This window comes from Monodelphis domestica, chromosome 7, assembly GCF_027887165.1.
Source record: "Monodelphis domestica isolate mMonDom1 chromosome 7, mMonDom1.pri, whole genome shotgun sequence".
Classification (NCBI taxonomy): domain Eukaryota; kingdom Metazoa; phylum Chordata; class Mammalia; order Didelphimorphia; family Didelphidae; genus Monodelphis; species Monodelphis domestica.
In genome coordinates, this window is record NC_077233.1 from 135825766 (window position 1) to 135840262 (window position 14497).

Here is a 14497-nt window from a genome sequence, read left to right on the forward strand (position 1 = left end):
TTAGGTCAGAAGCTACATTTGGAAATTTCATTTGAAATAGTCATTCTCTGCTTCTTACACCTCTTGGCCAATACCAAATATTGACAAGTATATATATATATTTAAACCTTTACCTTCCATCTTAGAACCAATATGGTTCTAAAACAGAAGAGTGGTGAGGGCTAGGCAATGGGAGTTGTGACTTGTCCAGGATTACACACCTAAGAAGTATCTGAGGCCAGATTTGAACACAGGACTTACCTCTAAGAAAAAGGCAACTCCTATTTGGCATTTATACTCCTTGACAATCTAGCCCCTGTCTATCTTTGGGACCTTGTTATACAATACATTCTTTGATCTAGCCAAAAGAACTTTCTTACTGCTTCATCACAGGATATCCCATCTTCCATTTCCTTATTTTTGCAGATAGATGATTGTAATGAACTCCAGCATAACCTCTACTTCTGGGCATCCCTGGTTTGCTTCAAAGCTCAGGCTTAGAGTCATAAAGATCTGAGTTCATCTCCAGAGAAAGAATTTTTGTAGTCATCTTTCACATTAGTGTATTCATGGTTTTATTTTGGGGTTTTGGCTATATATGAGTATGCTCTTACAACAAAGACTATATGCAAGTGTGTTTTGCAGGATAAAAAGAAAAGGAAAAAAAAAGATCTGAATCCAAATATGACCTCATATACTTATCAGCAGTGTGAGTCTGGGCAAGTTATTTGACCTTCAGTTTTATTAACTGAAAAATGGGCATAATTGAGAACTCCTATCTGACAGGGCTATATGAGATATTTATAAAGCACATAGTGGGTGGGTGTTCCATAAATTCCTATCCTGTACACCCCTTCTTGGCTCAGCTCAAAAGCTACCTCATAAATTTACCTGTTCCTGAACTACTTTTTTTTCCCACCACCATCTCCTTCAAAAATTTCACAATTTTGTATATATTTATGGGAGCATATAGAATGAGGTTCAAAGCTTGATTGAGGCTATTCAATCCCCTCATTTGACAGATGAGTAAAGCAATTTGACTAAAATTAGAAGGATTTGAATGTAGGTTCTCACTTATTATACCACACTGCCTCCAATTATAAAATCTCCCCTAACAGAATGGAAGCTTTTTAAAGGCAAGGACACTTCATGTCTTGGATATCCAACTATGCCTAGCATAGTACCTAGAACACTGTAGGGATTAGTCAATTCTTGTTATTAAAACTGTTACTATAATAAAGTATTTTAAAGTAAAAAAGTTATCATTATTTCTTTCAACAGATTTCAAGAGATCTAGAGCTAGTCACATTAAAGAACATCTCATCCAAATCCTTCATTTTACAGATGAGCAAACAAACCCTGAGATGTTAAGTACCTTATCTAAGGTCACAGAGGAACATCTGGTGTAAATCTCCTGACACCAAGCCTAGTGTGGTCTTCCCACAATAATTCATTGCCCTAATCTCCATCCTCCCCTTTCAAATTTATAGTAATCACTTTCTACTCAGATTAAGTATGAATGGAGAAACACTAAAAGTGCTTTATAACTTCAAGTTTTATGATGATTCTTTAAATCACAAAGTGGGTATGGGGAAAGAATTCCGTAAAGCTTCAATCATTATAAATACATGAAAGATTGTTCTAGCTGGTGAGATTTTTATAGCTAGGACAAAATCACTGAAGGTATCATGGTAATGGTTGAATATGAGGCTTTTTATCAGTTTAGAAATTCCAGTTCATATGAGAATATCAATTTCATTTATCAAAATAATTTCTTGTCTTAACAGATCTATGATCATGTAAACACTGTAACATAAGACTTGAGTGAAAAAAATCAAGAACATGATCAATTTCCTTTGATCATATTGTGTTGCAGACCCTGAAAGGGAAATAGCATAGTATAAGAAATCCAAGAATTCAATTTAGGAGTTAGAAGACCTGAATTCTAGTCCTGGCTCTAAAACTTTACTAGCTAGGGTGTAGATCAAATCCCTAAACCTCTAAGGAACTTAAGTTTCCTTACCTATAAAAACTTGCTGGGTCTCCCAAGCTGAAAAGGGTTCAAGTATGAGTTGATCAAGAGAGTATCAACTGAGCTAAAGTAGGAGAAGCTCATTAACAGGTTGGCCAATAGAGAGTGAAAATTTCTAGCCACAGCAAAAGCTGTCTAGTGAAGTTTAAAAAGTCTAAGATCTATAAGTGGAACGAATCTTCATGCTTAACTAAAATCCTGAATCTTTCAAATGTAAATACTACATTAAAAGCAGTTATTGGTTGTTTTTTGGATATTTTCTCTGGGATGAAAAGATATAAGTGAAAAAAATGTATGTTTTTATAAAAAATGATTGTTTTCTCCCAAAGGCAAAACAGTCCAAAGTAGCATCTTAGATTGTTTTAATGGCTATTTTAGTGCATCTTATTAGGGAGGTATGATAATCACCCCAATAGGACTAGTCCTGTAGTGTTAATTATAGAGGAAGAATAAGGAGAAAATTGGGAAAAGAACTTGGTAGTGGCGATGGGGTTGTTTGAAAACCCACAGTCATGTGGCAGCTAGGAACCATTGTATACCCTTATCCTAGAATGAAACAAAAACAGGCTTATACTATTCATTGGTAAGGAATGATTAGTTTGAGTCCCTGCTGTGGAATCCCCACCCCAAAAGACTATCTAGCATCATAAAAATCTACCACATCAGCATTTAGATGACAGCCTAACCCTCCTTGGTTCCCCTTAGCTGAGTACTCCTTTTGACTCCCAAATATATCTGCTGACCCTTGCTATGCTTCATGTACATCTACATTCCTTTTGTGGAAACATGACAGGGAGGTATTAGATAAAATACTTTGTTAATGGGATGACATGAAGGTGTACTTGACTAGCAGTCTGATAGTACAAGCTCAGTTTGGAGGCAGAAGGATAAATTATGAATCTTCTTGAACACTCTTCCAGAATCTCCAACAATTCACTTGGCCCCGCTGTGACAAGCACATTAAGTCTCTCTGGTCCAATTCCAGGGGAGGGTTCTGTAGAACAGCGGAGTATTTCCTCTAGCTGATTTTGTTTCCAGACTATAGGAAGGGCTCCAAGATGAGGCAAGTGTCAATGACTCTGGCACAGGAAATCATGCAGAGGCAAGGCCAAAGCCCCTGACAGAGAGATCCCTAAGGTATCTGCTATGCAGGCAGTTGACATGGCAAATTCCCGGTGCTCATCCTTGGTCTAGAAAGGGCAAAGGAAAGGTCACTCAAAAGAATCCCCATTTTGTGTCCCCCCCCCCCCCCCATTTCTTTTCCTTCAGCTTCCTAGCTTCCTTTGAATTATAAGGCAGTGACAAGGTGCTCCAGACTCACAAAAATAGTAAGGAGCAACATCTGACCATACAGACTAGAGACCCTGTTCCCTCAGGCCTTTATTCTTCCTCCTTGCCCTGATTCCCCACCCCACTCCTGCTGACCTCAACAGCAATGTTGTGGAAGGTGTTGACATAGGCAGCCCCACCCAAGAATCCCTCGTACAGAATGATCAGGAAAACAAGATAGATGCTGGGAAGGAATCCGAACCATACTGCTGCCATCAGGAAGCCCAGATTCAGAAACTGTTTAGGGACAAATGGAAAAAAAGAGAAGAGCTGGATGTTAGCAACAGAATCAATGAGTAGGGAAAGGCATAACCCTCAAAATGAAAGGGATAGATTGTAGTAATGAATTTCAACAGGATTCCAGGAGCTAAAAAAAAAAGGGCTCATTGGAAAGGGTTCAAAGAAACCTTTTCATCAATACTAATCTCCCACTTACAGAGTATTCTAACCCTTAAAGCACTCTCCCTACAACAATCCTTTAATGTTGACAATATAAGGTTTATTCAATATCCTCATTTTCAAGATTAATAAAAGCAGAAGTTATATGATTTTTCTCAAGGTTCCATAACAAGTTACTAGCACAGCTGATCTCTTGAATCAAAGTCCAGTTTTGCTTAAGGCTCAGGTTCCCTGTATTCTACTAGCAATAATCTCTAGGAATCAAGTGAATGATAAATGCATGGGAAACTGGGAAATAAGGAAAGGATGGAGGAAAGGAGAGATTTCCAAAGAAAACTGAACATCCCACCTGAAGCACTGATAATATCCAGATGTAACGGAAGTGGCAGCAGTGGAGGGAGGATCGAGAGACAAAGACTCCAGCTTGGTATAGCATTTGGTACCTGTGAAGACCAGATCACTATAAAAGGCTCCCCCACTTCTATGTGACCAACCAAGCTCCTCAAAGGAATTGGCCCCCTACAGTCACCCTACCCCTACTTCTAGTCTCACCATCGGTACTGCTGTGAGTGGGTCATCGATGTGTTTCTGAAGAAAAGGAGCTCAAACTAGGAAGAGAGACAGATAAGATCTGAATGCTTCCTCCTTACTCCTTTATCCAAACCCTCAATCATTAATCCCCACCTACACTCCCTTTTCCTCATTTGCATTCCCCATATCCTCTTTCTTACCAGTCCCTGGTTGATAAAATACTCAGCAAAATAAACCAGAGCCAAGGGAACAATGTATTTCAGTAGACCCTGGAGGAATAAGAGGTTAACAAGGGTGAGCTTTTGGTACAAACTTAGGTCCAGCTCTAGGCCTGATGGCTCTCTGGATGAGACACTAAAGCAGCAACCCCCATGACTGACTCATCCCTTTATACACTCCATTACAAAAGTAATATAATCTTATCTCCTAACCCTTTCCCCCATACCTTGAAGACATTCCACCTTTCACTGAAAGAGAGGTTCACATTGAAGTTGAGGCCTGCTGGGAAGAGAGGAGTGAATTAGGGAGAAATTTATCCCTTACCCTCTTGATGAGAAAGCTCCAGAAAAAGGGTCCATAGACAAAAAAAGGCAATATCAGAACTACCATGTTAAATTTGGACTATTTTTTTTTAAATTCAAGACATACATAGTAGGGGAAAAAAGACAAAATGTACATAAAAAAGTTCACAGTTTCATGTAAAATTCTCTTTTTTTGTTTTTTCTCGGTTCACTGAAATGTTTATATTTGTTGATATTTATTGGTAATAAAATTGGTATTTTTCAAAAAAGAAGCCTAAACGGATCATAGGCTTAGAGTTGGAAAGGACTTTAGGGGTCACCTAGTCCAACTCCCTCATTTTATAGATGAAGAAATCCAAGTTACACAAATAGTTAATAGAGCTGGGATTTAAAAATCCAGATTCCCTGACTCCAAATCGAAGGCTCTTTTCATTGTACCACATATTAAATTATTAGTATTAGTCAAAATAATAATTCCTAACTTCATGCAATGATTTCTAGTTTCCAAAATGCTCTTCTGTTTTACCTTATGGTGCCCCCAACCCCCTTGTGAACCAGAGCTTTATTTCCATTTGCCCAAAATGAGAGAGTAAAATCCAGATAATCTAAAGTTCGTGACTAAGGTCACAGAACAAGTGTGTATACCAGGCTGTCTCCTGAGCTTGATGAGACAACCAACTCACTCACGGGGCTTTGAGCTCTCTTCTGGTATGAGGGGCTGTTGAGCAGAGGTCTCAAGAACCCCATCTCTCTGGGAAACCAATGAGTCTGGGGACTTCAGCAGCAGAAAGTAACTGAAGGAAAGAAAAAAGAAAAAAGTCTAAAGGTTTCTTCCCTTTTTCTGACTCATATTCCTTTATCACTTTCCAAAGAGAGTTAAAAAAGTTGAAGCAGGAAGAGAAACTCACCTGGCCAGCAGGAGAACAGGGAGGCCTAGCATAGAAAGTAGGGCATTTCCAGGGGAAAGACCAACCAGGGTCAGACCAAGGTAGGACAGGGCCCCCAATAGCCCTGCCCCCCCAGTGCCTGAGGACCACCAGGAAACCACCTCCCTGAAAAGGAGACAGCCAAGAAGTAGAGATACAAGAGATCAGCACAACTGCTATGCATCTCATGCCCTGTATCATCTCAGAAACACCTTGTCTCAGACTCTCCCTTCCCTCCATTTACCTGGGGTAAAAGGCAGTAAGAGCTAGAAAGGTTATCTCCCCCAGCCCAGAGGAAATACTGGCCAGGACCACACCTAGAGACAGGAAGGTGGGGATAGAGAAAGGTCAGCCCCATGAAACTGAACAAATCTTTCTCTTCATTTGGCCCTAACCTTGTAATATCATCTTGCCCCAACCCTGCCACCCCAAATTGTACCAATTTAAAACCTCCTGTGGCCTAGGTCTCCTAAACACACAACTCACCACTTAGGCTGGTCACAACTTCCTGGGAAAAGGCAACCAGAAGGAAGCTACCAGCAGCACAGGCCCCACAAAGGATAACTCGAGGGCTAGACAGGAAAAAGATCAGTTAGTCCTTCCTCCTTATCCAATTTTAATTCTTCTTAATAAACTTAAGACTGTGGCCTTTCTGACCTGTTTCCAGTATTATATTTTTCTTCCTCCCCATTACTACCCAGATCCCATCTTAAAATCATTAGGAAGTAGAAGAGACCTTAGCAACCACCTAGTCCAAACCTTCTATTTTAAAGAGATGGAAACTGAAGACAAAAGATAAGTGATTTGCTCAAGGGTATACAACTAGACATAGAGCTGGGATGAGAGCTTAGGGGCACTTCCATGCAGTCATAGGGTTTAGAGCTGAAAGGAACTTTAGAAATCATCTGCTCATCTTATTTCACAAATGAGGAAACTGAGGCCTAGATAAACTAAATGGCTTGCCTAAAGTCACACTAAACTGTATAGACCATCTTCTCTCACTTCCTTCATTTCATTTCTACCCTTCCCCAATAGGTTTCAGACCTGTAGGGCAACAAGTGAAGGCCAAGAGGAGCGAGCAACTTGATAATGAATGTAGGCAGAATGTCAGCCAGGAGGACAGCCTAGGATAGAAATTATAAATAAGACTTCATTCTGAATCCTTGGATAGTCCTGGGCTAGGGCCCTAGGGACTTTGTATATCTTGTATGGAATAGGTAGAGCAACTTATGCTGCAAGGGCAGGGCACTCAGATCTAGAGGACCTTTTAAAAGCCAGGTGAAATGGGGGCTGGAGCAGAACAATTTAGGGAATCACAAACAACACTCACGGCTGTAGACAAAGGGTTGCAATCATATCTAGAAGTACTGTTTTGAGGAATGGGTGTTGGCTCTGGATCCACCTGAATGAAGAAAAGAAAAGTCTCAGTTATCCAGTTAACTGCAACTCCTTGGTAGAGTATTTATAAATTTAAATTGAAAGCAGTTTCCTCAGAGCAACCTACCTGAGTGATACTCCTCCCAACCTTGGGGAAGATAATCTACTCAATCTTGGGTCTGCCCTAGAAGTAGGGCAAAGTGAAGAGACTGAAGACTAAAGATTAAGTACCTCAAATCTCACCTTTTATAATTAGCCAAATCTCAGTATTCCACTCTTCAACCTTGACTTTTAGGAAGGATGGGAGATCTTTCTAATCTCCATTGCCCATCCCAGGCTTTCCACCTCTAACAGAGAGAATAATCAAATCCCACTACAACAGAGAAGGTGTGACAAGTGACAATTTATTGTTCTAGGGAACTATTCAGAATCAGAGATTTTGAGCCTTCAAGTACCTAGGTAAAAAGCTCCTTTCTCTGGTCACCACTTTCCAGCCCTTCATGTACATCCATGTCTGCCCCATCCCTGCCAAGGCCTTATCCTACCCTATCCTAACATTGTGTATTCTCTGAAATCTCCATTTCATTATTAAGAAATACCTTTCATGTTATACCTGTACTCTTCTCCCCTTGTTCAGTCATGTGACTCTTCATGACCCTGTGTAGGGGTCTTTTCTTGGCAAAGATACTAGTGTATGTCAAATGCAGTTATTAGAAGGGGCTACTGTAGCATGCCAGGCATGTTAGCATCTTGGAAGTATGACTGATGTATTGATATTGTATCTTATGTATTCATATGTCAGACTCATGGCCATGTTAAGTATTGATTATTGCATTTCTAAATCTTCAGTCCTAAGGACAAGAGAATTCCTGAGCAGGAAGTTACTGGCAGCAGTATCCTAGCTCATACCTTGTCAGACCACATTCCTTTACAAGGCACATGTTGGGTTAATCTCCACCTCTTTGATTTCATCATTGTCAATTCAACCAGTGTTAAAACCTATGCCCCCCACTTGACATTCCTAGAATCTCCAATAAAAGCTGGGGAACACGCGCAACTCTCCCTCTTACATCTCTGGATCATGCTCTTGATCCTCTTTGGATCTTCTGATTGCTCTAGATGCTCTTTTCTATCTTGTTCCTCCTGATCGCTCATTTCTTTTGACGCTGTTGCACCCATGCTTCCCATTAATTCTCTGGCACTCTTGCCCATGGGAAGCATTAAGGAGTCCTTACTCTCCACGTGTTTTCTTGTTCCTCATAACTCCCATTAATTCTCTGGAACCCTTGCCCATGGGAAGTATTCACAGAGATCGCAACTCCCCATGTGTTTTAACTTGTTGTCTGTGAGTCTTTATTCAGGTGTTTCTCCCCCTATCTCTATTTTCTATTCACCTATTTTCCTCCAGTCTCCTTTCTCCTTCTCAGGTCACCACCCACAACTTTATTACATAGGAACTGCAGGCAGTTTTTTTTTTTGTCAGATTAGCATTGTTAGTTCTCAATTTGCTACATAAATCAATGAATGAATGCTGTTCTTGCCAGTAATTCAATGTCTAATTGTGGGTCAGCCTCTTTGGGCTCCTCTCCCCCCCCCCCCCCGGAAAAATAAGTATGACCCTCCATTGTCTAGAATGTCTTGAAGATGCTTATTCCCATCTAGCTATAAACCTAAGGCCCTGTTGGTAACTCACATGGCTGTGGTTTCCAGGTGCCCTCTGGTGGCTGAGGATGTCATGTGCAGCACTGAGCATCACCACATAGGAGAAGTTGTTGCAAAGACCTAGGAGCCTAGAGATGAAAAGAGAAACAATACTCAGAAGCAGCTTTTCCCTCCCAACTTTACCCTGAACCTCTTCTGCTATCTATTTCTCTCTGACCAACTTGCTCCTTCAAATCACAACCCAGGTACCAAAAATTCACTATTTACAAAGTGCTTCCAGTCTTTCTCCTCTCTCCCAATTATCGCTTTCCCCTCTATTTTTCCTGTCCCTTTCTACAATTTCTCAAAGGCTCAGATTGCCTCCCTACTCTTCCATGAAGGCTCCTTTGACCATCCCACCCAGAAGCAATATTTCATGCTCCAACTAGGTAGGGCACTTATCTGTCCTACTAATCAATTAATTCTTAGCACATACTGCTTTGTGACATCTAGTCTATTGCTGTCTGGTAGAACTGTAATCTCACCAACAAACTTGGCCAAGCCAAACTATTTCTCTAGGCATCAGTCTCAAACTAAAAAAAGTCTATAAAGTCTGTGTGGCATAGAGAAAGAAAGACTAGATCTGGAATCAGGAGACCCAAGTCCTAGTCTCAATATACTCATTTATTCGTTAACTTTTTATACAGAGCCATTGCTTTCTAAGTACTGGTTGTGCCACTAAGTTCCTCTATGGATTTCACCTTCCAATCTGTAAAATGAATGGACTGACTTAAGTGAGCTAACATGCTCTAACATACAAAATCTTAAACTGCTACTTAATTAACTGTTCGTATATTTATATTTTGTGCTATCTCCCCCAGTACAAGGTGAGCTCTTGGAAAGCAGAAATTGTCTTGCTTTTCTACTAGTATTCCCAGAGTTCAGCACAGCACTTTGCTCATAAAAAGCACTGAATAGATGCCCCTACCCCATTCATTCTGCATATACTTAAACTACTTATAGCAAACCTTTTAGAGACTACAAGCTGTGCTGTGCCCCACCCCCACCCCATAGAGTGCTAGGCATGCCCTGCCCCTTACCCACACACAGCATCGAGAGAAAGCACTCCCATTGGGCTGCTGGGGGGCTGGAGATGTGAAAAAATGTTGTCAGGCATGATGGAGAGGAGGAAGGGAGCTCCACCTGAGTCCCTCTGCCTTTTTAGTAAAAAATTAGGAGAGGTGGGGATACAAGGCCACAGAGCCCTCTGTGTGCCATCTTGGCACATGTGCCATAGTTTGCCATCAATGACCTAGACTATGAGCTGCTTCCAGGAAGTTTCTTATACAAGAGATTCCCTACTGGACCTAGTACCTAGACAAACTTCTGCCCTAATCTCCATCCAGTTCTATTTCTTCACCCTCTCTGTACTTTTTCTGCTCTCAACCAATCTCCATACCCATTTGGGTCCTCCTCTTAGGCTCCACTCTGGTTTCCCCTCCTCTATCCCCTGAGTCTGATTTCTCCCTTAGCTACTCACCAAAAACTGATCAAGTTTCTCCAGTGGACAGATTGAGCCCCTGGCTGATGAGGCATGCTAGAGAGAAGCTCCTCTCCTAAGAGGGGGAATAAAAGAATCTTTGATTTAATTTAGAAAATACTTATTTCTCCAGCATCTACTATGTATAATATCCTGTGGAAATTAAAAAAAAAAAAGAGGGGCTATGCTTGCTCTGATGGAACTTATTGCCTAAAAGAAAAGACATAATACATATGAATAAATTATAATGCAAAATAAATACTAAATGCACAAGAAGGGGACAAAGAAGTAGGGGGTGGGGTCTGATAAAAAATTTATTTTTCAAATGTGGGTAATCCAGGAACGATTTAGAAAGAAACTTAGTCTTGGAGAACAAGTAGCATTTTCACAAGAAGAGATAGGAGTTAAGAGAGAAGTCCAAAATAAGAAAGAATAGGATGTGTGGATTGTAAACCTTAAAATTTCTTAGACTTATGAATGTTGGAAATTTCCCCATTGGGAAATTTCATACTTGAAGAAGTTTCCTACTGATAGTGAGAACTCTGTTGGAATGTGGAATTCCTTGGCATGGGAGGATCCTTCTCCTCCCTACTTAAGACTACGTTAGGACAGAAACCTTTTGCTAAACAATGGAAAGGGCTTTGACCTATGCTTAAGCATAGAACAGTTCTTTGAGTCATGATTGATTTTAGAATTGATACAATAGAGATACTTGGAATGACAGAACCAGGTCTTGAAACTACAATCTCCACCCTACTCAGAGTAAAAAGATTTAGGAAGGGCTGCAGCAAGGATCAAGATTTAATTATTTGAGAATATGACCTTCAACAGACATGTGCAAAGGAAACAGACCTCTGGGCGGTCCTGGGTGAAGCTAGAGCCACCATTGGCACAGGGGAGACATCCACAGTGATTGGTAGATGTGAGAACTGAGGGGAGGGAACTTAGATTGTTTGCTTAAAGATAGTGGTCTGAGGAGGAGGAGGAGGTTTTGCTCTGAGGTGGTTGCTCTGAAGGAGGTCTGAGAGGAGAGGTCCTGGAGGGAGAGTTTCTGAGGAAGGAGGTTTTGCTCTGAGGAGAGAGAGTTTATGCTCTGAAGGAGGTCTGAGAGGAGAGAGGTCCTGGAGGGAGAGCTCCTGGAGAGGTCTTGAAGGAGGCTGTGGAAGGAGAACTCAGGAGGAGTCAGGAGGAGAATTCTCTGGAAACATTTCTTGAAAGAAGGCTCTCTTGAAGGTGGAGCCTGAGGTTGGCATGAGAAGCCTTACCTAGAGAGATCTTGGGTGAGTGATAAAACCAACTGACTGATTTATCTCTTAGGACTGAGGTCTAGGCCTTATTGGCTTGAGACCCTTCATTCTTATTCCTTTCTTTACTTTCTCTCTTTTTCTATTGATTAATCAGTGTATTATAAATTAAATTTCTCTATAAAACCCAGTTGGCTTGGGCATATTCATAAATTGGGAATATATTCCCTGGCGACCATCTTATATTTATATAAAACCAAGACACAGTAGAAAACATATTTCAGCGGTCATAATTGTTATATATTTCCCTTGCTCCCAAACATTTTAATTATCACAGTTTATGGCTCCCACTCTCTTATCTACAACTATTTAATGCTCAAAACTATTTTAAATCTAACAGGATGGAGATAAATTTACTTCAGTCCTCAAATCAACAGCATTATGGGCTATGAATAGTTCACTTGAAATATAATAGCTGGGTTATAAATATTATTTTGGCTTTAAGGGCTTATCAAGTGCTTCATACACATAATCTCATCTGATCTAAAATGTAATAGCAATCTATCAAAATTAAGCTCTTACTATACTTACTTACAGGAGCCACTTGGTGGCACCTGAAGTCAGCAAGATTTATTTTCCTGAATTCAAATTTGGCTTCAAACATTTCTTAGCTGTGTGACCCTGAACAAATCACTTAACCATTTTCTGCCTCAGTTTCTAATCTGTAAAATGAGCTGGAGAAGGAAATAGGAAACCACTCCAGAATCTTTGCCAAGAAAACCCTAAATGGGATTGTGAAGAGTCAGGCAAGATTGAAACAAGCTAGAATCTACACTGGGTGCTGGGGAGACATACAAAAAAAGACACCACCATCAAGGTTAATGGTGTGAAATAGGTACTAAAAGCATTGTTATGATTACTATGAATTCATTCTTATAAGGCTTTAAGTTTTAAAACTTTCCTTACAATTTTGTGAGGTAGATATTTTCCTTTTTTCATAGTCATTTCACAGATAAGGAAATGGGAGCTTCAGAGGGAATGACCTAAGCATTAAAGAACAGCAGCAAGTATAATGGGGTAATGTGGATGGTGAGCTTGTGGTAAAAAACTGGATTCAAACTCTACCTATGATATTCCCCTAGTTGTGTAATAGCCATGTCACTAAGTTGAATTTACTGCATTCACACGAGTCTAGATTTAGATTTGGAAGGTACTTTGGAAAGGGTCATCTTGTCCCCTCCCCACACAAATTCTATAGATAAGGAAGATAAAGCACTGTGGGGTGGGGTGAAACAACAATCTAGAATTCACAGATGACAACAAGGGGTGAGGGAGAATTCGAACTCGGATCTCTCCTGATTAAAACGTCAGCACTCTTTCCACCACCATCTCTCACCATGCTCACTGACTACAAGGGGATGACATACATGTAGCCCTGTGGTCTCAGTGATACACATCATTATTCTGGCCTGTGCAGCCCCTCAGCACATCAGATGTCAGAAGCTGGATCCCAGAGGAACCTCTGGGGCATTAATAATACTCACTCTCTGAGTCTGAATGCTGTTGCCAGGAGTCCGTGGGCGCCATGGTGGCGTCTGGAGTCATACGGAAGATCAGCTGTCAAAGCCTGGCCAGACAGGAGATCACGTTGGTTCCATTAGACTTGGGAAAGACAGGGACAAAGCACTGACCCAGGCCGCCTGGCCGGCCCAGTCACCCTCCTCTCTGGAGCCCTTTCTCCTCTCCTGAGACTGTAGAATGTGGTTGCAGTCGTCTATGAAAACCTACGTTGCCAGCGCCGAGGTAGACCACTCTGAGGGCACCAGCGGGCCAGTCTGGAGTCATCAGAGCGGAACACAAACAATTAAAAACCGGTTTGAGCGTCATGTGATCTTCGCGGAGCACGTCTCATCACGTGATACCTCACTTCCTGGTTAGTCTCGGCCATTCTGAGTCTGTTCTGCTGCTTAGACTTTAGGAAAAAGTAGGGCAGAAGCGCATCGCGAAATCACTGACCACTAGACCAGGTTGGGCGGGGCAGCTATTCAACTGCAAAGCCGCGCTCACCGGCGCCCTTGCCTGGCGGTATCGGGCCTGACGTGAATCTTGGCCGCCCTTGCTGTGGTTCCGGCACGTCCAGTACTATTAGGGGACGGGGCGGCTCCTAGCTACTGTCCAGGAACAGAACTTTTTGCGCCCCCAACACGGTCTGGAACGTCCATTTACCTTTAAAATTATTATAACACAGAGCTTGAAGTGAAGGCGATCCCTTTCTCCCCCAGTCTTTCCATAGCACTCTCAAGAAATTCTCTCAGTTCTCTCACATTTTGTCATTTAACGCACCGCAGTTGTGATGGACCAAGTAGTGAACCTGGAGGCAGAGTACCCAAATGCAATTCCCCCCAGACCATAGTTCGCTGTCTGGCCTTGAGAAAATGGCTTCACCTCTTCCAGAGCTAAATTTCCTTACCTGGCAAATGGAGATGATCATACCTGGACAATTTTAATGTATTGCTGTGAAGAAAGTGATTTGTAAATCTTAAAAGGAGAAATAAATGTTAACATTTCTTGAGACATCTAGGTGGCAAAAAGAGCACCCTGGAATTCTGAGGTCAGAATTGAGTTCAAATGCAGCTCTGAGAGTTACTAGCTGTTCCATCCTTGGCAGGACCTGTTTCCTCATTCATGAAATGGAGATAATAGCATCTCTCTTTCCCAGGGTTGCTGTGAAGACTAAAAATTAGATAATATTTGTAAAGTAGCAGTAGTTAAATGCTAGCTATTATCTGTACACATACTTTATTTCCCAGTAAACAGAGCTCTGAAAGCAGTAAATGACAATGACCTGCACACACTAGATGAATTATTTGGTGATACTGAAATAACTATAATTAAAATACTAGGTAGAACAAGTAATTATATCAAACTAACTTTATTTAAACTAAGGGAAGGAAAGGAAGGGAATTGGAAGATCTAAT

General features: G+C 41.2%; 1 protein-coding gene across 1 annotated transcript; it reads right to left on the reverse strand.

Annotated features, from left to right (window-relative positions):
* Positions 1 to 530: 530 nt before the first annotated feature.
* CLN3 (CLN3 lysosomal/endosomal transmembrane protein, battenin) lies at positions 531 to 13419 on the reverse strand. The gene is made up of 15 exons (XM_001368876.4): positions 13064 to 13419; positions 10276 to 10351; positions 8788 to 8884; positions 7048 to 7119; positions 6762 to 6841; positions 6204 to 6289; positions 5962 to 6034; positions 5700 to 5843; positions 5479 to 5585; positions 4716 to 4768; positions 4471 to 4539; positions 4292 to 4347; positions 4089 to 4182; positions 3437 to 3577; positions 531 to 3201 (listed from the first exon to the last, which is right to left on the reverse strand). The coding sequence occupies exons 1-15, from the start codon at positions 13122 to 13124 to the stop codon at positions 3082 to 3084; spliced, it is 1329 nt and encodes a 442-aa protein (XP_001368913.2). The 5' UTR covers positions 13125 to 13419; the 3' UTR covers positions 531 to 3081.
* Between the last annotated feature and the right edge of the window lie 1078 nt (positions 13420 to 14497).